Genomic DNA, 26,826 nt, shown 5'->3' on the forward strand with positions numbered 1-26,826 from the left:
GAGAAGTGAGCACAGCATGTATTCAGAAGCTGTGCCTTTAAATGAGCTGTCAGGACTTCAGTAAAGTTGATGTTACAGCTATACAGTCACTGCAGCTGCGCCCCCAGAAAGGCTGCGGTTGCAAAAACACCAGCAGAGTTAGTGAATAAACACGATGGGCGGTGGGAGCTGACCTATCAGAGCAGACTGGGCTTTTTGGGAGGCGGGCCTTAAAGAGACAGCCACCTAAACAGAGCGTTTCAGACAGAGGGTGAACAGAGGTGCTGCTGCGATGGACAGTGTGAGAAGAATGTGTTTTTTGAACATAATAACACATAGAATTTTCTAGTAGACACCCAAAGCGGTGTATAAGCAGTTTTCTGACCATCTAATGCAGTTTCTGAGAAAGCAAATAGAGTGGGTGGGTGCAAGAGCAAACAAGGATGATGTTGTATCATGCACAAGCATTAGATGCTACTTTATTAAAGTACCTGCCTTGTCATCTGGCTATAAGCCTTAGCCAACAGAAACTGTAGATCTTAGGTTTGCCAGCAAAAACATGTGAGATGACTGTTAGCGAGCAAACATGCATGTAAACAATTCAGGGTTTTAAAATATTTTTAAAAAATGCTTTGCAATTGTTTTATATGATAGAAAATGCATTAAACACATTTGTAAAGCCTCAAGGATACCCAAAATGCATTTTGATGGAAAATACTGAACGTCAACAAAAAATTCAGTAGGGCATCTTTAATTTTAAAAGTACAAAACGCAAGTAAAGGATTGTGCTACTAGTTATATAGAGGTCTAATAATTATGTGCATGTCTAAAATAGTCTTTGTGGATTCCTTTTTGTAAATGAATATTAGGATAGAGTCTAAGTTCTGGAAATACTGATGTTGTTCCATCTTCATAAATCAGATATTCTTTTAATTTTCTGCAGGACTACAGTTCCTCCACATTTCGTTTCACAAAGTCCTGACAAAAACACTGGACAGCCTCAAAAAGGCAGGTTTGCCGGGCTGAACACGAAGCCATCGCTGTTCAGGAAAAGCTGATTATGTTGGAGAGTAAACACAGGAAGGTTCTTTCTTGATTTCTTTAACGATCTTTAATAAAACTGCAGATACAATGTGCATTACAAAAGAAGCTGAGTGTGAGACACAGAGTAAGATGAGAAAAATACAAACGATTATCACTGCAGAACAATCGATCGTTCAGTGCTCCTGGGCAAAAGAATTACAATGCACAAGAGTCAGTCCTCAGACGATTGGTTGGGTCTCTCTGATCAGCCACTCCAGAGCGTCCTTCCTGCCCTGCCTCTCCAGCTCTGCCCCAACCACCTCCCGGCACTGCCTGTGGTACTCGTTCACCCAGTCCCGCTGCAGGACAGAGGAGAGGCCGTCAAACCATGAAGAGACTGTGTTTAAGTCGTGCATAATTGTCATAGGGATAGCTGCGAATATTATCACACTCAGATGCATAGTTCATGGCTTTAATATAGGTCAACTTAAGCTTAAATGTTTCTATTTCTCACATTTGTTCCCAACTCTTGTTCAGTAAGTTTCATTTCATGCGTTGTTGTATTTTAAGTGTTTATCACATTACCAATAAAAAACATCTAAGATTCATTTTAAATGTCATGAGGACGAATTTTTCTTTCTTTATTTAAAATATCAAACATGAACACACTGGATGTTCCTCACCTCTTTCTGAGTGAGCAGCTCTGTGTTCATCATCTTGACTTGGATAGGAACCAGAGTGAGGGGCTCAAATGTCAGACTCCCTCTGCTTCTGTAGTTGTACTAAACACACAGACGAGAAAACACAAACATTACATTAAGGTAGCAGAAAACACCTGCACCAAATACCAGAGTGTGAACAGCACTATTTAGCTCGATTCTGTATTTTTAAATTTCCATTAGGCCTGGTTCTCAGTTAAAGGACCTACTTTGGGCTTGGCTGGTATAACAAGGACCACATTTTCAATGCGAATGCCAAAAGATCCATCTTCATAGTACCCAGGTTCTGGAAAACAGGAAATACATTTTGGGAGTTACTGGCAATCACCTAGTCAGTCGTTTAGGTATGACGATGTGTTGTGACAAAGAGTTAAACTGCCAATCAAATCACATCATAGGCTTGCACATGACAAAGGAAGGACAATATCTTTATTACTAGAGAAGCTGCCTTAAAATGTCATCTATGTATTTTTGTCTTTCATGTTAACTTCTCCAATATGGAACAAGCTAGAAAGACATCAGTCAATTGGCTTTATCTGCCTCAAGTCCAGCCATGTGCTGTTGGAGCGGCATGAGGAAGCTGAACAAAACTTGTCAGTAGCTTTCTGCACTGTAAATATAACACCACAGATGAATTTATACCCCATTTACAGTATGAATGAAAAGACAATGTACTGTCCTGCTACTGTAACATTCAATGGCTGAAGTAAAAACCCCTGCCCTCTGCCATACCATCGCTGACGATCATGCCGGCCTCCAGGGGTTCATCAGCGAAGGTCTTGTAGCTGATGCCGCAGGGCCCCTCGTGGACATTGAGGAAGCAGCCCACGCCATGGCCCGTACCGTGAAGATAGTCCAGCCCCGAATCCCACAGAGCTGCACGGGCAAACGAATCCAACAGGTGGCCTGGAGAGGGAGTGGAGGGTTAGAGCTAGGTGAATTCTGGAAGTTCTAGAAAGGAGAGGTTAGATGTGCAGTTTGTTCGAGAGGGGGAGAAAAATACAGCTGCTAAGTCAGGGAGAAAGCAGGGAGGTGGCTGCCTGGTAGGGGCTGATGATTGGCAAATGCAGGTCGACTTGGGAGGACAGCTAGTTGTGCCCCAGGAAATAGTTTATAGTAATCTGAGGCCAGACATTGTCTTATGGTCCATGAGTAAAAAGACTGTGTATTTTAATAAGTTAACAGTCCCTTGGGAAAATTCAGTGGAGGAAGCTTATGAAAGGAAGAAGACTAAGTATGCAGATTTAAAGACAGAATCTGAGCAGAGGGGATGGAAGACCAGGGTCTGTCCGGTTGAAGTGGGGTGTAGAGGTTTTGTTGCAGGGTCAGCTGTTTCACTGTTGAGGGAGCTGGGAGTGCATGGGCAAAATTTAAGAAAGACAGTGAGGGAGATGTCAGATGAGGCTGCTAGGTCTAGTCAGTGGATATGGATCAGGAGAAATAATAGTAGTTGGGGGGTGAAATAGGGACAGTGGGGGGGCAGGCAGAGGACATGCATGCCTAACCCGGCAAGAGAAGAGGTTGAAGTCTGAACAAGACACCTCTCCTCTGCTCTGCTTTCCCCGCCCCATCTTCTCGCTCTGCCAATAGGAAGAGAACCAGGAAGTTTAGATAAGGTGGGGGTGTGGCCAGCTAGAGTCTCTCTTTGGGACCATGCGGCCTGTTCAGGTGAGTTTGCGTGGTAAGACACAGAGTTGGCTTGTTTTTTGATCTTTTTGGTTGTTTTCCTGTTTTGTCTGCTTCTTGAAGGAAATGTTAGGGTTTGTTTTCCTGCTCTGTTTGCTTTTTGAAGGAAATGGTAGGGTTTGCTGCTTCTTGAAGGAAATGTTAGAAGAGGCTGTTAAATCTAGTCTGTGGTTTAGGCCTCCACCTTCAGCACCTTCTAAATTTTCCACCCCCTACCCGAACAAGGGTCTGTATCCAATCCCTACTTTCATCTTTTGACTCTACCTCTTTATTTTCTATCCCCTACCCGAACCAGGGTTTGTATTCCCACCCCGCTTTTTCTTGGTGCAGTTGGTGAGAGGCAGGGGTAGATGATGGTAGTGTGGCAATCGGCAGTTACATGTGGCATCTAGTCCTGTGGTAGCATTGTAGCAGCTAACAATAGCTAAAGCGGTGAGAGTATGATAGTATCTTAGCAGTTAGTATTGGTAGCTAGCAATTAACATTAACAGTATAGGTGAATCTAGCGTTATTGTCTTCTTCTGTTCCTCTTAGCAGGTAGCGGTTAGCACATAACATTAGCTAAATGGTAGCATCGGAACTGTATTGTCTTCTTCTGTTCTTCCTAGCGGTTAGCAGTAGCATTAGCAATAGTTAAATGGTAGCATCGGTACTGGCCACTACCTGGAGCATCTCTGGGTCAGTTGAACGTGGCGGTGCTGTTTGGATTGTGTAGGAGCAGTGTGAACTGGCACTAGGGGGGGTGACTCTGGGACGCCGGAGTTCACTGCCTAACCTCCTGGAGGTGTAGTGGGACTAAGTAGGCGAAACACTGTTGAAGGGAGGTTTCCACCTGATGACCCCCAGAGACGTGTTAGGAATCACTGCTCTTTGGCAGGTATAGAGGCAGATTAGAGCTCCAAGGTTCTTCACTGAGAATGAATCCTCTTTTTGAGCACAAGTATCTTGTGTTTAAATTAACGAGGTCACACTTACAGTCAAGTAATACACTGAAAAGTCATCCATATTATTTTTGGCACAAAAATAAACATAATTTTTCCCAAATGGGAAATTGATTGTGTAGGTCTCTGTGTTCACAGCTAGCCAGGATGCTCACCTGCCCTCTATCCAGTACAAACATAAAATTAATGCATGAAAGTAGGAATCAGTTCAGTTTTGCGCCTCATGTGATGAAATGGGACATGGCGATGATTCACCCAGCTTCCCTCCGTCAGATAAAATATTTTACAAACCACTACTCAGGTTTTACTACATTTTTAACTTTGTGACACACTGTATCTTGATCACATGTTTGATTCTTTACTATGTGAATTGCATAATGGCAATTCTATAATTAAAGATCGAGTTGTGTAATTGGCTCTCAGTTTAATATTTAACGCTGTGTCTCTCTTCTCTAAACAGTGGATATCCTGCAGTCCTTTTTTAAGCTTGACAAATCAGATTTCTGACAACACAGGATTAGTCGCTGATTTGCTAAAAGGATGCCTGCATTATTCTTGAGCGATGACATTTACTGTCAACTTTTTCTTTGTCTCAGACGAAGAATAAAAGATTCAACAGAAGAACGACAGCACACTGAAGTGCTGCTGTGTATGCGAATGAATCATTTGAGCCTCACTGCTTGTCCTTTTGTGAATAGGTTTAAATCTAAAATTGTGATGTTTAATACTAGTGTACACTATATGGCCACACTACACAGCGATAAGATAAGCAGGTTGTACCTTTCGTTCCATTTGGGAAAACAGCAGCACTGACAGCAATGTGTCCCTTCAGCACATAGGTAAAGCATTCCTGGAGGAAAAAGAGAGAGCATGCAGCATAAAAATAACATAGAAATAAAATAAAACAATATATATAAAAAAAACAGGTTGGGGATCAGTATAACGACACTGCAGTGAGTCTTAGTTTACTTTTCACAGCTGAAAATAAGAATCATACAATCAGCCCTATACTTATACCAGAGCCTGAGATTAGGGTTATTTTGATAGTGAAAACAGAGGACTAGCAAACAGATTAATTTACCTTCTCAAAAGCAGATGGTGTCCCAAAGTGCATGGTGCGAGTGACGTCTGTGGTTCCATCACTGTCAAAGACAGAGTATGAATGCAGATGCATGTTTGTAATGCACAAAAAAACACAACTGTTCCAATGCTGTCTGTGTTCTTGGTACTAACAGGCATGGAGGTGAGACATACAGTACAAGTGTGCAATTGGTGTGTACGATAATTATCTTGCTTACACGTATTGAGCGCCGGAGTCGATCAGGTAAACTTCATTCATGGAGAGGGTTCTGTTGGTTTCAGGCAGTGGGCTAAAGGAAAAAGAAAGTCATGGATAAAAGGCTCAGTCTAAACACTCAAATATAGTTACACAAGTGTAATACACACGCGTCTGTATCATTCACCTACTGACCGGTAATGTATGATTGCTCCGTTTGGACCAACGCTGGAAATTGTGGGGAAACTGAGGCCAACGAAATCTTTCTGTTGACTGTAAAAGAGACATTATCCTTAAGAAAGAGAACGTCCTCACACAAAAATGCAAACATTTTGATTGGTTGTTAACAGTTTGTTGTACTGGAAAATGCTATTGAGAGAGCTTCTCAGTAGACATTTTGCTACACTTCCATGTCCAGCAGAGGGGGCTATAACTATATAACACCAATAGTCGCTATCACGACCCAGTTCAAACAGTGTCTTTCAAACAGTGTCTTTCAAACACACTTTTTCAAGCATGAAAGCTGACATGAAGTTAAACTGGATGAGCTCGTTAATCAAACGAGGAACACAGAAGTTTGTAAAAGTCTCAAAGAAAAAAAACAAAACCCACCTGCGTAGTTCTTCAGCCTTATCGGCAGCAGAGATCTCTGTCACGTTGCCTTTTGGAATCTATACAGCAATAATCGCAGCACACAGTTATGCAGAGAGTTAAAACAACACTGGCATATTCTGCAGTTCAAGTGCAAGCAGAGTTTTTCCAGTAACCATTTAAGAGTTTCCTGGAAGAACAGAAAATCTGTAGGTGTTGGGTACTGGTCACAGGTACCATGATTTCGAGGGTGAAAATGATGATAAATGAAACATTACAAACTGAGGGGATTTGTTCTTTTCTCCTGTGGATCTAAAAATGTATGACCTCAGAAAAATAATCCAAATACCTCCTTTTCCAACCAGGAAAAGAGTTCACACAGCGCAACTGCATCCTTGATCTGTTGGGGAAAGTTCAGAAGATAAAAAAAACATTTTCCGCAAAGGACATCAGACAGTTTATGAAGATGTCATTAACTCAATAATAAGGAAATGCCACAGATTAAAGTAGGTCCAAAGGTTCTTACATGGGCCATTTTCATGCCTTGTATCTCGGTGGCATTCTTCACAGCCTTGGCGAGGCAGAGCGGAGTGTAGGGGATTGGAGTCCTGTGGGCCTGAAATAGAAGGGGAAACATTCACAGTGTGAAAACAGTAGCTGAGGTTATCTTAAAAACAAAGAAATCATGAAATGTGTTTAAATTTCTTAATTAGAAATATTTCAAGCAATGTATTGTGCCAACTGTCAAAGCCAAGAGAACTGATACTGATCACCTAGATGCCTGTTTGTCTATGCAAATGGCTCAGTAAAGAACTGTTGGATGAAGGAAAAGTCAAGGTTCTATTGAATAACAAAACCCAGCAGAATATATCTAATGGTGCATATTAGCAATGGTTTCATTTCCTGTTTCTATCTTCCCATCAGTAAAACTGCAATGCAGATGGTTTGCGAGAATAAAAACCAAGAAAAAAAACAAGTACAGGAAACAAGGTCAAAATGCCATTTAATAAGTATGAGGATACAGATGATGAGATCTGATCTGAGTGAAGAAGTATTTGTGAACCGGGAAACACAATTAGGTAAATCTGAGCTACAGTCGAGCTTTTTTATTTAGATCCTCTGTAGTGAACATGATGTGAGACGATGAACTCACCTTGGGTATGACCTGTGTGAGAGCACAGCTGGCCTTGTCACAGATCCACACTTTGTCCTTGGGGCCCTGTGCCATGCAGATGGCCTGGAGCTCGGTGTACACAGACTCGTACGGGAATGTCTGGATGCTCAGCTCAGGCTTGCTGGGGGAGTCCAGCTGCAGATGGTTTCGCAATGCGGGATCAGAGAGACGCTTGAGGTCCACAAAAAGCCTGCAAAGAGGAAGTTCAGTGAAGAAGTGAACATGAACATGAGTTATTCAGCCTTTATTTTCTATTTATGATTCTTGACTTGCAGTACTTCTCTTCCTATGCCTAATGTGACCATCATACACCAAAATACCAGGCAAATTCCTGGTATGTGACAAACCTACTTGAGCTTTGGGGGTGTCTGCGAGTTTAAGGATTAGATTCAATTTTTAGTTCCTTTTAATTAACCTCAAAAAGTAAAAGTAAAAAAATGAAAAAGAATAATGAAAATACTACACATTTAGTGTTCTAAAAATATAACTTTTGTTCAAAAAGCAGCTCGTCTTTTATTTTCAGTGAACCAAAGTAAAATTAAAGTATTTTTTTTACATTGTTATATTGCTACTTACTGAAATTCTGATGCACAATCGATCACCACAATTATTCCCGTGGCCCTTCATATCAGTCAGTAGCATGATAATGAATATAAGACTAATCTAGCCAGAATGTCGCAGCATTGTGTGACATCCCATTACCTTATTGTGTTCATCCCCACGATGGCATATGCAAAGAAAACTGGGTTGTACTCGATGTCTGCACCGCGGAGGTTAAAAAGCCCTGAGAAAAGGAAATAAGAGAACATTGCATTTTATTAACATTTGATCAAATTAAAAAAAAATGTTTCATTCTGTAATGACAGCAAAAATGTCAGTAGCCACTTCAGTATCTTTTCTATTTTGGGCCATCCATATCAATACTGAAAACAGTGTATTTATCTTAAAAATCACTTTCAAACACTGTATGTCTCAACCGAAACCTCAGTACAATCTGGTGTTAAATATCAGTGTTCTCATTGGACTGTCACTGATCCTTTGCGGATGCCGGAGCAAATCTCTTTCGATTTAATGCCCATCGAAACCCTCTTCTCTGAATGCCACCCGATGACAATCAAAATCAGCGTTACTCTAATTAACACAAACTCTCAAACCGAATAATCAGAAACAAGAGCTCATTAGGCACAGTGAACAAGGTGCTCCAACAGGCACGTAGGGGGACACCCGTACACCCCTGGGTCCTTGGATCGTGATCACGTATCGAAACGGACTTATGTAATAGGTGTGTCGTTGGGTACGGCTGCTGCTTGTTATAAACAGCAATGACTACAAACAAATAAACCTTAATGTGACTTGGATTTGATCTTTATACCTCAACAAAAGAGGCTCTCACTCTTTTACTCGGTTTAATTGGCCTGTAATGTTTGATCCTGGGCTTGTAAATCCACTAACCCTGAGCTAACATGATCCACACTTGGTTATAACAAAAAGGTCCAGTCAAAAGAGAAGCTCATTGGTGCAACCAGCCGGAAAGTAACAAAGCTTTATTTGCTTAAGTACAATTCTGAAGTTCTGGTAAATGTACTTGTGTATATTAAATATCTCCGCTTTGTGCTATTAGGTTTTCAGAGGCATTAATTTGCTGTCTGCCACAGCTTTTTTTCTTTTATACTTCCAATGAAGGTGTTCAAGTGTGAAATTTTCAAATTGTACATATCACTGTTTAAAGGAAATCATCTCAATTACCTGCTTGGCAGAGGTAATTGCACCAATGTGTATTTCTGAAAGATTAACCGTACATGCAATCTCGTCCAACGCCGTGGCAACAAACCAGGTGATTTTCCTCTCCGTCATCTTGCCTCGCAGCGCTGTGATCTTGTCTTGCCAAGATAGACCTACAGGAAAACAGCAGTTGTCACCAACGTGGCACTGGATTCCCACTCCTCACAAACCTGTATATCTACATTAACTGAAACCTATCTTGTCTATCTTGGAAGCTGAGATAACACAGGTAAAGCTAAAAGGACTAACATAATCGACTGTTAAATAAGCGTTCGTTTAATAAGGATGGCGATCCAGGTTTGCACTGACCGGTGTACTCCAGTCCCAAGGTGCGGAGCTGTGTGCTGGGTCTTTCTGGACGGTCTGTCCAGACCGCATCGATCAGGTTGTCCTGCACTGCCACCAGAGAGTGGCCGGCACCGGTCAGCGCCTTGGACATGTTCTTCCACTGATCTGAAATGTGACATCAGAAGACTGCAGTAAGGTGCACAAACAGTGGAGAAATAACATGATAGCAACAAGATGATGACGGGGAAGGACAGAAAGCAAAAACAATATGAAGCATTACAGCATGGGTGCACGTGCCTGAAAGCTTCCAGTTGATGTGCAATGTGAGTTAAGCAGGCTATTTGTTCTATAATCAGACTGGGCAGAAATACTTGAACCAAGTCGTACTCTAAGTTGTTAACCTTACTTTGTGTATTGTCATTTAATGAATATATATATGTGAAGGCTTTTCCTTAAAATATGTGTAGACTCATACAAAAGTAATCCCTCTCAATCATCACTCATGACCCACTAGAAGTGTGTGGCGGTGTATTTATCTCCAGAGCCCTCTGCCTGTATGTTGGGCTGCAACCATTGGGCAGTGGGTGTGCAGCCCCTAGCCAATAACTGTGAGGAGGGGCCAAGTTTGGAGTTTGTGTTCGCAAACACTAACCAACAATTCCTGCATAGTGCACCTTTAAACCTCCGAACTGTCACATTTTTGTTTACCGGAGCATATCCCCTGCTCTATTCTGGGAAGGTACAGTGTTTACAGTGCTCTGACTGTAATTATGTGTCCTGCCCTCCTGGTAATGTCGATCTACCGCACAACCTACCAGCAGCGATGATCCAAGGATCTACTCCCACTTTGGAGTTCTCTGGCAGGATGCTGATCAGCCAGTCCTCCTGAGAGGGTGTCTCCTTCAGCCCTAGATATGAGACAGAGAGGTCAAACATGCCTAACTCATTGCAGTGTTTAACGTGTAGCATCTCTGCCTTTAAAACCCTCTGCAGACATAAATAAAACACATTTTTCATTCTCAAAGTAGGCCCAAAAATTCAGACTAACACTCTTGCTGTGATTCTTCTCATTAGTGCTTTGATTGAACAGTTTAACGCTAAGGTTACTTATCTATTGTGTTGTGTATAAAGACCAACTTTATTACAGAATCTGTACAGTAAATCTTACACTTCAAAGATATGAGTCCTCAAAACGAATCACAACTCTTAAAATGAGAAGCTTAATGACCAGTTTGCTTTTAAAGCAGACAAACCAAGAGGCAGTTATTATTTTCATCATGTACAACAAAATCGTCACGGTGGGCATTACCCATCTTCATAAGGGTCCAGTTGTTGTCCATCTGCTGACTGGCCTGGAGGAAGTATCGCCCATCAGTCCACATTGCAGCGTGCTGTTCTGTGACGATGGCTGTACCTACATGTCACAACAAACGCAGATTTGAACAAAGAAAACTGACTGTTGGAAAAGCGAAAGATGAACCAAGAAGATTTTGTTGAGTTTCATTTTGTTTCTGTCAAGTTTGAATTAAGTGTGTTTTACGATGATAAAATTACTGATTCTGTAAATGGAGTCTGGTGGTTTTAGCGAGAGCGACACAGCGGCTGTTTCCGGTTCAACTAAAAGCATCGTACTCTTTAACAAAAAGGGACCCTTTCCGTAATGCTATCAGACACTTCAGCAATCAACAATTCAACAATCAGAGCCTGTCAGTGGCAAAAACAAGCAACTTAGGGAACTTAGGGGAACTTGGGAAAGAGGGCTCATAATGACATGTAATATTTGACCAGCGAGCAGACCGGCACCAAAACCCTGATTCTCAGCGCAAAGTACCACACATTCCAGCAGCATTTAAGATGCGATTTGGTTACTGAAGAATGTGATTAACTTTTACAGTAAGACACTGGGTTCAAAGCTGTTCAGTCAGTTGTGAGAAGTATACAGCATATGCCTCTAAAATTACAGCAGCGAACAAACTGTGTGAGAGTGAGGGAGCTCTCATTCCTTCTTTTCAAACTGTGCTGATGTAGGGTGGACAGTGCGGTTTCCCACAGTGATTTATTACAAATGTAGGCCACCTAGTCTGAAAAGTATATCTCTGGTAACATCATATTGCAGTAACTAAATTGGACAGGAAATATTTATCATATCATATTCATATCATCATATTTATCACATTGTTCTAGTTTTTTTCCACAGTGGAAACGAGGTCTTGACCTTCCGTCCACCCACCTAAGATGCACAATGTCACTCACACACAGGCCAAACATACCTGCAGAGCCATTAAATCCACAGATATATTCACGTCTGCAGTCACACGGTGCAATGTATTCACTCTGAAAGACATTGGGCCAAAGCGAGAAAGACACAGTGAGGGGGAGAGAGAGAGAGAGAGAGGGAGGGAGGGAGGGAGGGAGAGAGAGAGATAGAGAGAGAGAGAGAGAGAAAGAGAGAGAGAGAGATCAGCTTAACAATCAGTGTGAAGTGGCCATCAACCTGTCAGACATTTTAAATGCCACCTTTGCTGCTCTTCTCACATCATGCCTTCTGCCTGGAGAGGGAAAAGGGAGGAGCAGTGGACAGAGGGCTACAATTAATTGAGAAGGTCAGATGAGATGATGAGATGTGAATCAGGACATACACAAGGTAAAACAAGCAGGAGTAGCAGCTGCACTACTGTGTCCTTCTGCATGTGGTGCTAAGTTCATATTTAGGGGTGACTTTAGTAGACGTATGTATGAATGTCATCCACGCATGTTGTGTGCATGTGTGTGATCTCGCTAACCTGGTGTGCATCTCCAGAAGGGACGATGTAAGCCTGTATGGGCTCAGAGAAGTATTTGCAGTTCTTCATGGCCTGGCGAAGCTGTCTGAGCAGCTCTCCTGTGATCTTCGGAGACATGCCTGCACCTGAGTGGAGACGGAGCATGACGCACGAATTGAAGACAGAAAACTGAAGCCACATTTTTGACACCACGCTTTTGCAAAGACAGAGATGAGGTGAATGTCAAAAGTTAAGCTAAAAGCTGCTGGGATTTTACACCTCGGCGTTTATGACATGCAAAGAATCCGTTCAGGCTTCAAAAACACTAATTTCAACCAGCTACCCTTTCAAATAAGCACTGACACGTTCCCTCATCGACCTTAAATCAAACACCCTGTGATTATCCACAGATTACCTGACTTTTTGGAAGCCATCCTGACTTCAGGTGACTGGAGCTGGACAGTGACTGACTTGACAGTGAACGTGGAGCTCAAAGTCACAGTCCACACCTGTATCGTTAACCTGCCGTAACATGCTGATTAAGCAACTGTCATAGGAGTTAAATATTAAAGGAATAGACTAAGAGGCTGGTGCTGAGGGGTCTGTGACCTCCTTTCACTGCAATCTCCTAACACAAAGGCAGAGGATAGGCTACAATACAGTGGTGAATTCATCACCACTACCCAGATTCCCTCTTAGGTGTACAAAACACCTCCACCAGCTGACCAATCACGTCGCAGCATTCTTCAACGAGGGGCTCTCCTATTGGTTAAACAGTCCGCATGAGATTGTTGTTCACAAGTTGGCATGACATGAATCAGTCGCGCTCATATCTAACAATAAATGTAGCACCTATCTATAATATATCAAATAATTAAAATAGTTGTTTATGATATTCTGATTGAAAAACAACTAAAGTAACAGCTTGGGTTGCAGTGGTCGAGCGATTTTTTTTTTAATTTACACGTCACAATAGGCCAACCATAACACACACAATCGGTCTGTCCGCGTGCAGCCGTTGATTTGGGCAGAGGGTGTGGTTGCATGCCGGTAACGTATCTGGAAAGTTGCGAGTTAATTCTTTCACAGCTCTAAATAAACTCTTTTCTCCCCGCGTTCATAACGGGCTCATCGCTGCAGAGACAGGCGTGGGCTGAGCAAACGTTCCCGTCATTTGAAAACAGTCAACAATCCCTCCGCGCTCGCTCCGTGCCACTGCGAGACGGAGCGTTAGCTGCCCCGCACCGCCGCTAGCTAGCGTTAAAGTCCCCCCGCATGCAGCCGGCGAAATGCTGAATACACACCCGGTGGTTTCGTCCTGGAAGTGTGGTTCTTGGGTTAAATAACGAGGCGCTCCTCAGCCAGCTTGGACCTTGTGTTAATTTACGGACAGGAGGCTGCCATTTCGTTGTTGACGTTTGTGGTCACGTGACTGCAGTTTCTTCCAGTAGACACAGAGGGATCCAGACTCGCCTCTTTTTCTGTGAATAATCCACACAGCGAAGAACACAACAATACAGCATCTAAATATTACTGGCACCACGCAGCGAGTCTGAAATCCCACTACTGTACTTGAATGCAGCAGCCCAGCATAGCCGTGAGGATACGGACAATTCAAATAAATACTACAGTTAATCAGTTAGTCCTCTAGAAAAGGTGTGTGACACAAAGAAGGTCCGACAAGCACCTGACAGGGAAAATTTTCACAACCTAAAGCATCATAACTGACACATGAATAAAATGTTAATTATTTATGAATCATTAAGTAATTAATTAATTAAGTAATTAATTAAAGTTGTACCAAACTCTCCTGCTGAAGCGCCGTTTGATCTGGGCTCACTCTTGATGCACGTGCTCACATATGTTTAGGGGTTCACAACAAGGGAAAAAAAAGAGATATATGGCACAAGACATACAAATATTATTTTATTTTATTCACAATTTTCTGGATTTGCACAAATTTGACATGTGTATATGGATAGTGCATAAAAAAGAAGATAAAAGTCTGAGTATTTAAAAATGTAGGAGCATTAATTTCACTCACCCACTGATTACTCCAAATGAATAAAGTAGCTTCAGTGTGTTGTGGGAAACTGAAACTTCTACCAAGGCTAAACTGAACAAGTAATGAGTAGCTTGTCATCTAAAATGCTTTCTTCTTTATTGGTAGGCAAAAGTGTAAAAAGAAACACAGTTATTACTTGCTCGATAATGAACCAGATGACCATCATATCACTTGGTGGGCTACATTTCATAAACAGCTTCACAGTTTTACAACATGAGGATCCACGTTTCCCCAGTGATGATGCATGGCATGGCTGAATCACTGAGCTATTAATAAGCTGTAGATGGCAGCAGGCAGGAGGCAGCAAACATCAAGGCCAGAAGAAGAGTTTGCGATACCAGCAGTAGACCTGCGCTTCCTGAGGGTGTCAGATCAGAAGGAAAACGCTATTAAAAGAGGCTATGATTTAGCATGTGCTATTTTTATACATGGTGATTGTCTTACTAAAATTCATTGGCAGATATATGATATCCAGTTTTTAAAAAATGCTGCCTTCAGGTACCCATGAAAAAAACATAAACTGGCAAGGATAAGAGCTTAATCTTAAAAGTAATGAAACATGAAAAATGCGATTAGAGTAAAGACGTTAAATGCGTATTATGTCTTAGTTGGATTCTATCAGGGGCTGGAATGACTCCAGTGCCCTCCAGACTTTAAATGCCACACATCTAATGTCATTGTGTTCAACTCTGCCATGTGTTTGCAACGCAAGTTCGTGTTTACTGTAATTTCTCACAAATCTGAAACAAATACAGTCTGGAGTAGCTTTGCACAATGTCCATCCAATGGGAACAATCAAAATGTTGTTCCATCTTACATACAACCCCGATTCCCAGTTTGAACTCTGCGTAAAACATAAATAAAACAGAACATGATCATTTGCTAATCCTTTTTGACATATACTCAGTTAAAAACAGTATAAAGTCAATTATTTAATGTCTGACCTCATCATCTGCATTTATTCTTGTAAATATCTGCTTATTCTGAATTAAATGCGGCAACACGTTTCAAACAAGTTGGGACAGGAGCAACAAAAGACTGGGAAAATTGTGGAACGCTCCAAAAACACCTGTTTGGAACATTCCACAGGTAAACAGGTTGATTGGTAACAGGTGATCGTATCATGATTGGGAACAAAAGGAACATCCTGGAAAGGCTCAGTCGTTCACAAGCGAGGATAGAGCGAGGTTCAACACTTTGTGAACACTGTGGTCGATAAACAAAATTTGTTTGCAAATGATTCCATTATATTTTCATTTACTTTTTAAAAAGTGTCTCAGCTTTTTTGGAAGATAAGAGATAAGATAAGATAAGACTTTATTAATCTCACAATGTAGAAATTCACTTTTACAGAAGCTCTACAGAACACACGGGGGGCAAATGGAGGTGCAAATAAGAACAATAGGAAGAACAAGAACAATAAAGGTGCAAGTAAGAACGAACGGAGCAATAAATTACAACTGTGAATCGGGATCGCACAAAAACAATTTCACATTCCCGTTATGCACCTTAAATCCAGTTTGAGCTATGATTACAGCATGGCACATACCTGTACATGAGTCAGACTCTCTGAAGTGACCCATCTTCTCACTGGTTTTGACAGACTTCAGAAGTTCTGGGCTCACATTCCCTTTAAGATACAGAAAATGTGGCAAAGCTAAATCACACATGTACAACAAGTCCAAGCTCTAATTACTGATTTGTTACACTTGATAATTATTGCAGCTGAGTCTAAAGGCAGTGAGGGACCTGCTTTTTTTTCCGAATGCTGCAGCGTATTTGAAATGTTTCAGGAATAACAAGTTCTGTTACATGCACATCAGTTTGTTGTCAAACTGATGTGCATGTAACAGTAGGTGTGACCCCTTTACAGGCACTTCAGACAGAGCGCAATCTCGATAATTCACAGTCGTGTCTATTCCCCCCAGCTCAGTAAACGTTATCATCATCACACTCTGCTGGTCAGACGAGACAGCTGCATGCCATCTGTGGGAGACTCCTGAGAGCATAAATGCCTTTCCTGTGCTATACTGTGTGAAACCTCTGTACAGACACTTCTGTGTTCCCCCCGGGACCGAAAAATGAGACACACAGACACTCAACTCCAGCCTCAGGTTACTGAGCAATTTTTCAGGTTTCTAAAGATTGTCAATGGCCATAATTGTTCATTGTCCTGATGATCACAGCTTGGGCACACAGCTCGCCCAGATAGATCCTGGAGACCCGAAGAAGCTCAAGTGTTTCTCGACTTACATGCTGTACATTCAGTCCGACAGACTGAGATTTTATCACACACAAATACCTTTGTGCATGTTTGTGAACCTGCTCATCCTGGTCATGATGTAGACAGACCCCAAGCTGCATGCAGCACTCTCTCTGCTAAATCAGCTCTTCTGCTATTTAGATCTTTATGCATAATTATTCAAATGAGCTTCATGTTTGTTTTTTCTCTTTGGTACTCCCGTGTCTTTTGCAGATTTTTTACATTCGGCGACACCTGGAGATTGGGTGTCGCAAACAACAATGCTAACATTAATTTCCAAGTACAGGACCTCCCTGTACCCCCCTATCACATTGCAGCCTACTTAAATTTAATTATGTCCCTTTATGATTTATTGAAGTAGCGGAATTAATATTCACTCACTCACCTCCTCACGATCTTTACTCAACTTTCAAGTGTTGTTGTTGCATTAAAATGTAACACAGTTTTCTTCTATTGCAAATTAGACCCACTGTTGCGCTGACAGAGGAAGGTTTCCTAGCTTACCAGATACCATGAAGCTGACTTTCTGGCATCTTCCCGCGGCTGCAGAGCTGGGAGAGTCGGGCAGGATGGTGACTCTTTGTGTTTCTAGCTGAAGGACACTTGCAACCCTGCTACGGAAGTCATATCTGGGGCAAAAAGAAAGAAAACACCAGCTTTGTAGTCACATAACATAAAAGTTAAGTAGAGGTACTCAACTCCAGATGTGATCAAATGACAGCATTCAATGAACCTGAAGAACTACAATAAATTCCCATGTGTTAACACATAACTTAAGTTCTTCTTGGCCGATTTATAATGAATTCCTGTTGCTCACCATTAAGACATGATACAGCCACTGAGTTTACGTGGATAGTTAACACTCAATCGATCATCGGTGAATGATTGGTAACTTTCACCACTATAATTAGCTACACATGTACTTTGAAAATCGACATTTCAGGCCGATGCATCTGATCTGCCTCCATGAGAGCAGAACAGCAACTGCTCTCACAGAAATATGACACTGATTTTATCTCATTTAATCAGGTCCTTCACGCTGCCTGCTTTAGCCTGCAGTCAACAGAAACAGTCTCTGATGTTTCACATAATAAATCTTGCTGCGCTTTCGCTTTTAAGAGCCCAGCAGACTGAGAAATGCAATGCACATCATCAATCACTGTGTTTTGACGTTGGGAAAAAGACAGACGCTTCCTTATTTTGAATTGTTTCATTATCAATGTGCCATTGTGGCAAATACCACAAATTTACCACAGATTACCTTGACTGCGGGCATGAGAGAGATGCAGCAGGTGTGAGCAGGACATTACTGAGTGTCCTATGTGAATGTGCTTCTACATATTGAATAATGGATAAATAATAATATATTTCATGGAGATTAATTGGTCTTGAAAATGACTGATGGCAATGAGTCTAAAACATCTAAAAACAATGATTGGAGTGAGACATTTTTCTCTCTCTGTTTTACTTTCTAACTATAGACGAAAATGAAAATATGAAATAAAATGGAGGCACTGTCCCAGCTGACTTTGAGAGTAATTTACAGGTGCATTGTAAGTCACGGGTCTGTGTATGCTGTCCCCATTCACATCGCTGGTACATGACATGTTTTACAAAGAAAAAGTCAGAGAGGTCACACCGTACTAACAGGAATAACATCTGTAGTATCTGATTAGATGACCCTCCAGTGCAAATACTGAAAGTCAGTCAAGGCATTTGAGATAGAGTTGTCATGACATGGTATTAATCATGCCGTATGAGTTCTCATTCATCTCACCTGTTGAAGTTAGTCACCGTGGGAAAGGTCTGCTCTGCTGAAGGGGATTCTGGGAGGATGTCGGCACATGCGATGATGCTGTCGCCGTTCTTCAGCACTAGAGACCTGTGGACCACTACAGACACAGAAAAACATGAACTATGAAATTAGCACTGCTGGAAAGGATCACCTGAAAGTTTATTCAAATCTTTGTTACCAATGCTGCACACACACACACACACACACAGTAACATGTCTGCATGTTACCTGTGAAGTCCCCGGAGAGCTCGATGATGCTGTCAGTGTAGACCTGTCTCTCGGTCAGGCTGACTTCGCCTTGTCTGGCGGATACCTCTCCCACCACACAGCTCAGAGGGGTTTGTAGTGAACAGCTGGAGCTCTGAAGGGGGAACACAACAAGGAAGTGCATTTCACATTTAAGCACAATTTGGGCACCACAAATGCGGCTGGTCATGTAAGTTATCTGCCATTTAACTAACTCCAACTGAGGTTCGAATGTCCATTTTTTATGACATTGTCACAATTCAAAAGTCCATGAACAAAAGTCCTTAATTTGAATAAATTGATTAATCTGATTAAATGATGCCATCTTCTCTTATTTAATCAACGTTCTTATTATTGGGTCAGAAACAGTCCTACACTGGAATCCTGTTACAGTATAATATTAAAGCTTTGAATTATTTGGTACAGACCTACATTTAATGGTCACTGTTAAATCGTTATACATGTTAGAGGACTTAACACCGAGTGCTTGACGTCCTTGTAACATAACAACAACCGTTGCTCTTGAAATGTTAAAATCTTTTTCTTTCTGACTGTTTTACATTTCAGTCCATTTGACGAATTACACCGAGCAGTGGGCTTAAGGAGGTAGTGTAATTAAGAGTGAAACTCTTTTAATTATGACTACTACAAATCCAACTGGACAAAACTTGGAGAAAGTACATTACGTTGTCAGTGTTTGACACTGAAAAAAGTTACATGATTGGTCGGATTAAAATTAACTTGATAAAAGACAGAAATGTCCTTCTATGGATGTAATAGATGCTCAGTTTGTTGTCTGGCCTTGCTTCTCTCTTACACGTACATGCAGCAGAGTACATACACTGTATGATCATACGTAATCAAGAATTTACTGAGATATATTATTCTTATTGTGTAACTGCACTGCTTCAAAAACACCATCAAGCTGTTTACTCAGAAATCCGACTGATGTTGGGATTATGTATGTTGCTTTGATGATGAATTTGCTAAATATATACAATTAGTAATGTAATGTTTCCAGATCTTTGTCGATGTGATAAAGAGCTGATATTAAGTTTCTAGGCTTTACCTTGCATGCATGACATTTTGTTTAAGATAATCAGAACAAAAACTATGCAAATTGAACATTTTGAATACTTGAATATCAGCAAACAGCTCTGCATAAAGTCTAAAAAATGCCCTAAAAAGTCCAGAATGATAAAGAACCAAACAAGGGGACAACACACTGATATCTGATTAACTCATATTGAAGTACTATCAGCCTTCCAAAACAGTCATCATCAGGAAACAGGGAGCGAAGAGACAGTGTGGTCTCACCCCTGATGCCATGTTGAAGGGATTGAACGTGCCTCCCACACTGTTGCACTGGTTTTTGTTGGTGCCCATACGGTTGATGAACAAGGATGCCTCAGCTGCCTGTAGGGACGGGGGAAGGACAAGTGTGAGTGTGTAGACATACTGTTTTTTTGTATCTTTGTATGTTTAAGGGGTCTCAATTCGTCACATAAATACAAAGAGAAAGACACATATTAACAATGGACACATGCTCCAGACACAAATGTTCAGTCTCACCCTATCCTGCTGTCTACAAAGGCGAGGACATTAACCCTCACAGTCCCTAATGCACAACCTCCTGTCCTCAGGTTACAGGGACCTCAGAATGAAGGAAACATCAACAGGCAGCAAAGCGTCCCACTTCTCAGGATTCAACTCCTCGCAAAGGGAAAGCAAATTTTGTGTCTGTCTGTGAGATGAAACTCCAAACCTTTCTTTTGTTATGTCATTAAATCGACTGTGTGTGCTTCCTTCCTCTCAGACACTCGACACTGGCAGCTACACGCATTTGTCAGGGCTAAATGAATCCCATCTCCAGCACAGTGTCTCTACCTGGCACAGGAAGTGAGACCTCTCTTATTTCCTGATCACTGTCCGAGGTATTGTCCCCTTTACTATTCTACTCGGGCAGCCTCAGCTTCTCAACTGTCCCGCCTATCACATAACTTTTTCCTTGAAGGTTTTCTGTGTTTGTTTTAAGGGTTGAAGACATTTTAATGTTATAGCTGATCGTTGATGACCGGTACTGACTTGGAACTTTTTTATTTTGAATTTTTAGCATATCAAGGTTCCAGCAAGGAGACTTCTTTGTGAAAGCGACCATTGTGAATTTTGTGAAAGCATTTGTGGGTATATGCACAGCAGATGACTCTGTACTTACATTTTGTCTTGCCGGTGATTGGAGGCTCACCTCCAGTATGATGTCACTGCGGCTCCCATCAGGGAACATCTGCTGGCGCTGAGGAGAGACAGAGAGAAAGAACAAAAAGTCATATTCTCATGGTGAACTATTCACCATGACAACTGGGAACATCCTTTACAGAAATCCAGTATAAAGACAGTTCAAATGGACCCCACTGGGAATGTGGTGGACACTGTGTACAGTTATTATTGTGTAATTGTTAAGGTATTCTTACACTCACTCTGACTCTCTGTTCAATCAGCCTGAGCAAAACTACTTAAGAAGGCACACTAATTCCTCAGACTGTCATTTCCTTCTTGATAATATAGCCTCTTTGGAGACATTACAAGCTCTTATCCATAGATGTAGGGCAGAGCTCAGTGTGGGGTCTCTGGAGGGTGGCTGACAGAGGCAGCTGTTCGCTTGGTGAGCTTCTCAGTTCAGGGGGCCTGTAGGTTCCACTATCGCAGATGGATGTTAAGCTAAGCTAATGATCTCGCCCCTGCTTCCCATCGCCGCTTGTTGCAACCCACCACAGGCCTAATGAATTCACTGTCTGTCCAGCGCAGCAGAAATACGCTGTCATGTTTTTGTGGCAGCTTGGCTGTAAAACCTTGTAAAACCTTGAATGCCTTGTAAAACCTTGTATATGGTCTGTGGTTATCAAATGAAATCATCTGAGTCACGCAACGTCCTGCTGTCATGTGGAGTTCTAACTTCGTTCTGGTGATTGACTTTGGGGTTTTCACTAGAATTCATTACATGGTCATTTGGAAATTTCTGCTCTTTTGGATTGAGGAAACACTTTCAGCATCAGTTTCATAGTATCAATTTCAAAATGTATTGTCCTCGAGTTACTCACAAAGGTGAAGTTTCTATTCCTAATTATAAAGTGCGATATTTTACAAGCCTGAGCCATTTTTGAGGAAAAGGACAATGTATCTCTGCCTCTGAATACGCAACACATCCTGTTTCAGTTCAGGTCATGCACAAACACGTTAATGCCGTGTGAATGCTTACCACCTGTTCACAAACCCACTGAAGAAGCTGGAGAAGTCAATCTTTGTAAGCAGGGACAGAAATTTCATGTTGAAAATTACAACCTTGTTTTTTTTCTCATGTCTATATCAAATATGTCTTGACGTTTTGCACTGTGTGCAACAGCTTAACCAGCATGCCCAATTTTTGTTGCTCAAGGTCACATTGCTAAACTTTGCCACAGAGCAAAATGTCAAAACATATTTGATAGACATGAGGAAAAAAACGGTTGCCATTTTCAACACTGTCACTGCTTCCCCGACATGTATAATATGGGTCTCATGTGCTGGCTAACCAAGTTTTGACAAGGAAGAAAGATGAATAAAAGATGAATAAAAATAATAACAAATGAAAACAAAAGATACGATATCTCTGGTTTAGCTGCATCACTTTCTATCCTTTTTTTTAACTGTCCACTGTGACTGTGACAATGTTGTGGGAGTGTAATTCTAAATCGGTGGAGTTCTCTTTTAGTTAGTATGATCAGACAGCCTGAACCCAATAATTTTTCATTCATTTATTACCCTTTAAAAGTAAGATTAAATTACGTACTTTGGTAGAAAAGACCAGTTCTTACCATTCTGACTGTGCCAGTCACTGTATCATTGAAAACAGCCTCTGCAAGAGTCCAGTGTCCATCTGTATCTCTGTCAGCCGATATGTCAGCACACCGCATTCTGTAGAGAAAACGCACGCGTGCACAGAAAGACACAAAAACAAAAACAGGGTGAGCAAAACATATCTAAATCCCACAGGGTCCACCTTTAGAGTTTTCTCCCCCACAATATTTTGTTGAGTCATTCTTCATGAATGAGGCAGATTATCTGTGTGCTATAATACAATACATGACAAGGATATGACTCGATGTCTGTGACACCCTACACCTGTAAGTGTCCTCAATAGATGGGTCAGATCTGTTACTGCACCAGAGGGCAACTCAGGGTTGTGAAAATTACATGTCTGCTCATGCTGCAAAGGCATCAGTGATGTGTCTGTACCATAAATGATGTACATTAAGTGACAAATACTTCTCTTTTTCAAAACAAATACCAAAGCATTCATGTTGTAGGAAAAGTTTCAGCAGCTACAGTATAGTAGTTACAGAGTTCTTGCATTTTCTAGATATAGGAACATGTGGTCATTTGAAATATTTCCTCATATTTCCTTCTCTCTGTCACTTTCAAACTCTTTGCTTCCTGTTTCTTTCTTTCTCTACAATAAGCATAAACACATAAACAAAGGTTCTCACCTTGATCCGTTGGAGTAGTGAACCACCAGTGACCTTCCCACAATGCTGTAAGGTCCAGTTAATGGCATGTCAGGGTCCATGTACACCGCCTGAGACTGGTCGAGGCCATTCAGCATGCCAAACTTCCCACTGATGTCCCCAATCTCATACTGGTCCACCGTGCCAGCTCCAGGTGCTGGGCTGTTGGATACGTTCCAGGCTAAAGGGTTGTAGTGGCCCAGGATGTTTGCATTGGAGCAGGGGTCTACACTGCCAGGTTTGATGGGCAGTATGTGAACGTGGTAACCCCCAGCTAAGGTGTCAAGATTCATCAGGGACACATTTATAGTGGTGGGGCCTTGTGGGACAGCCTGGGAGAACCGCACTTGGCCGCTGGGCATGCCGTGGCCAAACCAGCTACCTAAGCTGGCTTTGGGGACTCGCACCATTGTGACGTTGGCACAAGCAATCCTTGGCCCTTCTCTCTCTGCTTCATGGATGACCACGGAACGACCAATGATGCCCGACAACCAGGAAGTGGTGTCGGTGAAGAAGTTTTTTGCTTCCACTGCGCCTGCTCTGGGGCCGAGGTTGATGGGGCTGTGTTTGCCGCTGAGGTCTCCCACCTCGCAGGATAAGGGACTTGACGGGCTACAGTAGAAGAAATAGCTGATGTCTTCTGGGTCAATGTTAAAGGGGTTCCAGTGTCCTCCTGTTGTGCTGCAGCGCCCTTCATCATCATCCCTCTCTGAGCTGATGGGATAGCTGTGAACATGCCAGTTGTGGTTTTTGGTTGGTGTTGCTGTGGGATTTCCGTATGACAAATCCATGAAGATGGATACGTCAGACAGTGGGTTGTTGGTCAGCTGGGTGAACCACATCTCGCCAACCACAGGGCTCTGAAATCTGGCTCTGGCTACGATCACTTCACCGGGATAGCCGATGCTGCCACAAACATACCTGGCACCATCTGTTTTGTGAATCACAACTGAGCGACCTACAATGCTGTTTTGTCCAAACAGAGGGAGGTTGAAGTCCTTGAACACCACGTCCACCTCGTTTTTACCTGCAAGGGACATGTGCTTAGCACTAAGGTCGCCGATCTCGTACATGTCGTGTGTTGAACCAGGCACTTTTGGGTATGTGGAGTCGTCAGTGTCGAGTCCGAAGGGATTCCAGTGGCCGCCCACATTATCATTTGAACACATGCTTGACTGCGGCAACCTGACTGAGGGGATGGGAAAATAGTGGACATGGTAAGGGCCGACTATGCTCTGTAAGTTAGACAGGTTGACCCTCAACTCTGTCGGATCAAACGGGGAAGCCTGACGGAAGCTAAAGTATCCTTTGATCCCTCTCATGTTCACTACAGCGCTCACCTGTTTCTCTGGCACAAAGTAAATCTGAGCACACTTGTAACTTGAACCCATGCGAATGAGAAGAAAGCTGTAGTTCATGTTGAAGCTGGTCAGGTCCAGTCGGGATTTTTCAGGCTCTAAAGGGGTCTCGACTTTTACGACACCCAGAGAGGTCAACGCTGAGGGATCTAAGCTTCCCAGAAGAACATTGCAGCTTGCAGCGGAGCTCGCTGATGCAAAGAGAGTGATATTGGTTTCTGAGGGAATGAACAGACCGATTGTGGTGAGGTCTGCAAGCAGCCTGGGGTTGGTCTGTCCAGTGTTGAGGCGGATGTAAACATTACCTGCGATGGGGCCAGTGAACCTGGCCTGAAGGGTCAAGCGTGTTTGACCTTGACTTACAGTCGTGCATACTTTAGTGCCATTACATGTCTGCAAAGTCAGCGAGAAGTCATCAAGGTTTGAGCTTTGTCGAAAGAGGCGCGACACGTCGACGGTGGGATCAGCTGGGAAGGTGAAGACGCTGGCGCCGATATTTGCTTCAGAACAGGGCTGAGCATAATGGCCATACATGACGGGGAATTCGCTGAGGGAAAAATTAAGTGTCCCACAGGATCCAGCGCCGGACACTTCGACAGTGGCTGTCTCGGAGGTGGAGTCAAACTGCACCTGTCCCGTGACTCCTCCCATGTTGAGAGGCGCCAGAAAGCGAACACAGGAGAAGGAATCTGAAAAAGGCAACAAGGAGGAGCTGATGATCAGGACACCAGTCCAACCTGTTTCAATATTAAATCATCTTAGCATTGACATTTGATTGGCGTGAATGGTTTATTTAAGCATGTTTGTGTGGCAGCAAAAAAAAAAAGTGAGAAAGTTTAGACAATTACATTTACTCCATCTGTACAAATCTGTTTACATTAAAATTCTGCAAGTATACTGAACATGCTATTCATGTGAGACAACTGTGACAGGTCATCACCATATAGAGACACGATGCCACTAAACCTCAGACTAATTACACATAATCACTGGACTAAGTTAAACATAAAGTTCTGTTTAAGTTAACCTATAATTACCAACTTTGAACAATGCTTTTGTTAGGCTGGACATCATATAAAGATCGAAGACTGCAGATTGCTTACAGAAATACATTTCTGTGAAAGCACTAAATCAGTTTAGATTGTGTCGTTTGGAAAATACCATGTGGTGGAAATTCTTGTTTAATTAAGTTGGGTGCACCTTTTAGTTTCTACTCTCAGTCAAATGTTATATATAGTGGCCACTTTCATCTCTATGTTTGTTATTAGGCGTGCTTGGCATTTGAAGTGAGAGTTAATAATGGAAATGCTACTTTCACAATGTGGCTAAAAATAATTCAGGTAACTTAACAGAAGTAAATCATTAGCAGTAATTCATGGCTACAGAATAACATAATGAAGGACGTCTAAGGCAGAACTTTGGAGAAAACACTGTTTTGGCCATCAGTGGATGAGTCCACATTCTTGAGAGCAGAGCCTTAAAACCTTGAGTCATTGTAATAAAATAGATTAGTTTCAGGGCATAAATTGTCATAGACACACACTTGGAATAAACCTAGATTCTAGATCAAGGTCTTTTCCGTGAGACCCACAACAGAAAATCCAGGACTCCCCTGGATTTAAATTTAAGCCTTCTATGTGGATAATCCTTCCTTCCGGAAAACCACCCTGGTGTGATAAATTCATCTGATAAAATATCTGCCTAATAAATCAGATGCTATTCACAACTGGTCTCAAAATAAACTAAACAAGAACAAGGGGTACTAATCAAACCTAATGAATAACAAGATAATAAGAGTCCATAAGTCCATGTGGCACTGAGTCAAAGATGGCAAAATACTCACCAAGTAACAAAAACAGCAGGACAACTGTCAGAAGGCACATGCTGGCAGATGTTTGCAAGACACACAGCAAAGAGAAAATGTGTATTTAGAATGAAAGAAAATCAGGTTTAAAAAAAAGAGTCTTGTAAATCTTCACTGATGGTGCAGGTAAGAAAGAAAAACAGCTCGGTGACACAGTTCAGCTGCAGCAGAGCGATGGAGTGTGTCATGAACGTCTCATGTGTGACTGGTTTTCAAAAAGGTGCAGCCTCCCTTGTGCTTCAGTCTTACAGCAGCAGTCTGTCTGTGTCAGCCTGCAATTGGTTAACAGGCAACAGTACCTCATGCATGGGAGGTACAAAGAGAATTTGGCAGCCTTGGATGGTGGGTGGAGGTTGACTATCCCTGTTGTGGACATGCAAAATTGGGCCAGAGGAAAGCACCTGTTTGATCACAACATTTATGTGTTCAAGCTCATTTAATTTAGCAATAAAGCATATCATGCATGGGAGCAT

The 26,826-nt window shown here is 42.1% G+C and overlaps 2 protein-coding genes across 2 annotated transcripts; both read right to left on the reverse strand.

Moving 5' to 3' along the window:
• Positions 1–1,070: 1,070 nt before the first annotated feature.
• xpnpep1 (X-prolyl aminopeptidase (aminopeptidase P) 1, soluble) lies at positions 1,071–13,632 on the reverse strand. Its single transcript, XM_041933231.1, has 20 exons — positions 13,526–13,632; positions 12,243–12,367; positions 11,730–11,793; positions 10,769–10,873; positions 10,275–10,367; positions 9,481–9,624; positions 9,189–9,284; positions 8,092–8,173; positions 7,369–7,579; positions 6,742–6,831; positions 6,565–6,615; positions 6,237–6,295; positions 5,820–5,897; positions 5,647–5,718; positions 5,430–5,490; positions 5,129–5,198; positions 2,454–2,627; positions 1,931–2,007; positions 1,686–1,784; positions 1,071–1,361 (listed from the first exon to the last, which is right to left on the reverse strand). Exons 2-20 carry the CDS (start codon positions 12,357–12,359, stop codon positions 1,242–1,244), a joined length of 1,863 nt encoding a protein of 620 aa, XP_041789165.1. The 5' UTR covers positions 12,360–12,367; positions 13,526–13,632; the 3' UTR covers positions 1,071–1,241.
• Positions 13,633–14,171: 539 nt separating this feature from the next.
• On the reverse strand, positions 14,172–26,544 carry cusr (Copper-only SOD repeat protein). Its single transcript, XM_041933907.1, has 10 exons — positions 26,333–26,544; positions 23,114–25,178; positions 22,442–22,541; positions 20,806–20,883; positions 19,908–20,006; positions 18,573–18,705; positions 18,327–18,441; positions 17,054–17,178; positions 15,836–15,916; positions 14,172–14,644 (listed from the first exon to the last, which is right to left on the reverse strand). Exons 1-10 carry the CDS (start codon positions 26,370–26,372, stop codon positions 14,556–14,558), a joined length of 2,925 nt encoding a protein of 974 aa, XP_041789841.1. The 5' UTR covers positions 26,373–26,544; the 3' UTR covers positions 14,172–14,555.
• Between the last annotated feature and the right edge of the window lie 282 nt (positions 26,545–26,826).

Source organism: Chelmon rostratus, chromosome 3, assembly GCF_017976325.1.
Source record: "Chelmon rostratus isolate fCheRos1 chromosome 3, fCheRos1.pri, whole genome shotgun sequence".
In the NCBI taxonomy this organism is placed as follows: domain Eukaryota; kingdom Metazoa; phylum Chordata; class Actinopteri; order Chaetodontiformes; family Chaetodontidae; genus Chelmon; species Chelmon rostratus.

Bases quoted from the DNA above. Each gene is read 5' to 3' on its own strand.
- cusr (XM_041933907.1), bottom strand. From the start codon at position 26,372: ATGTGCCTTCTGACAGTTGTCCTGCTGTTTTTGTTACTTG. The intron at 25,179-26,332 runs GTGAGTATTTTG...TGCCTTTTTCAG, and splicing joins CCTGCTGTTTTTGTTACTTG to ATTCCTTCTCCTGTGTTCGC. The intron at 18,442-18,572 runs GTAACATGCAGA...CTGTGTCTGTAG, and splicing joins GCTCTCCGGGGACTTCACAG to TGGTCCACAGGTCTCTAGTG.
- xpnpep1 (XM_041933231.1), bottom strand. From the start codon at position 12,359: ATGTCTCCGAAGATCACAGGAGAGCTGCTCAGACAGCTTCGCCAGGCC. The intron at 5,199-5,429 runs GTAAATTAATCT...TTTTTCCTCCAG, and splicing joins CACCATCTGCTTTTGAGAAG to GAATGCTTTACCTATGTGCT. The intron at 2,008-2,453 runs GTATGGCAGAGG...CCTGTTTTCCAG, and splicing joins CGGCATGATCGTCAGCGATG to AACCTGGGTACTATGAAGAT.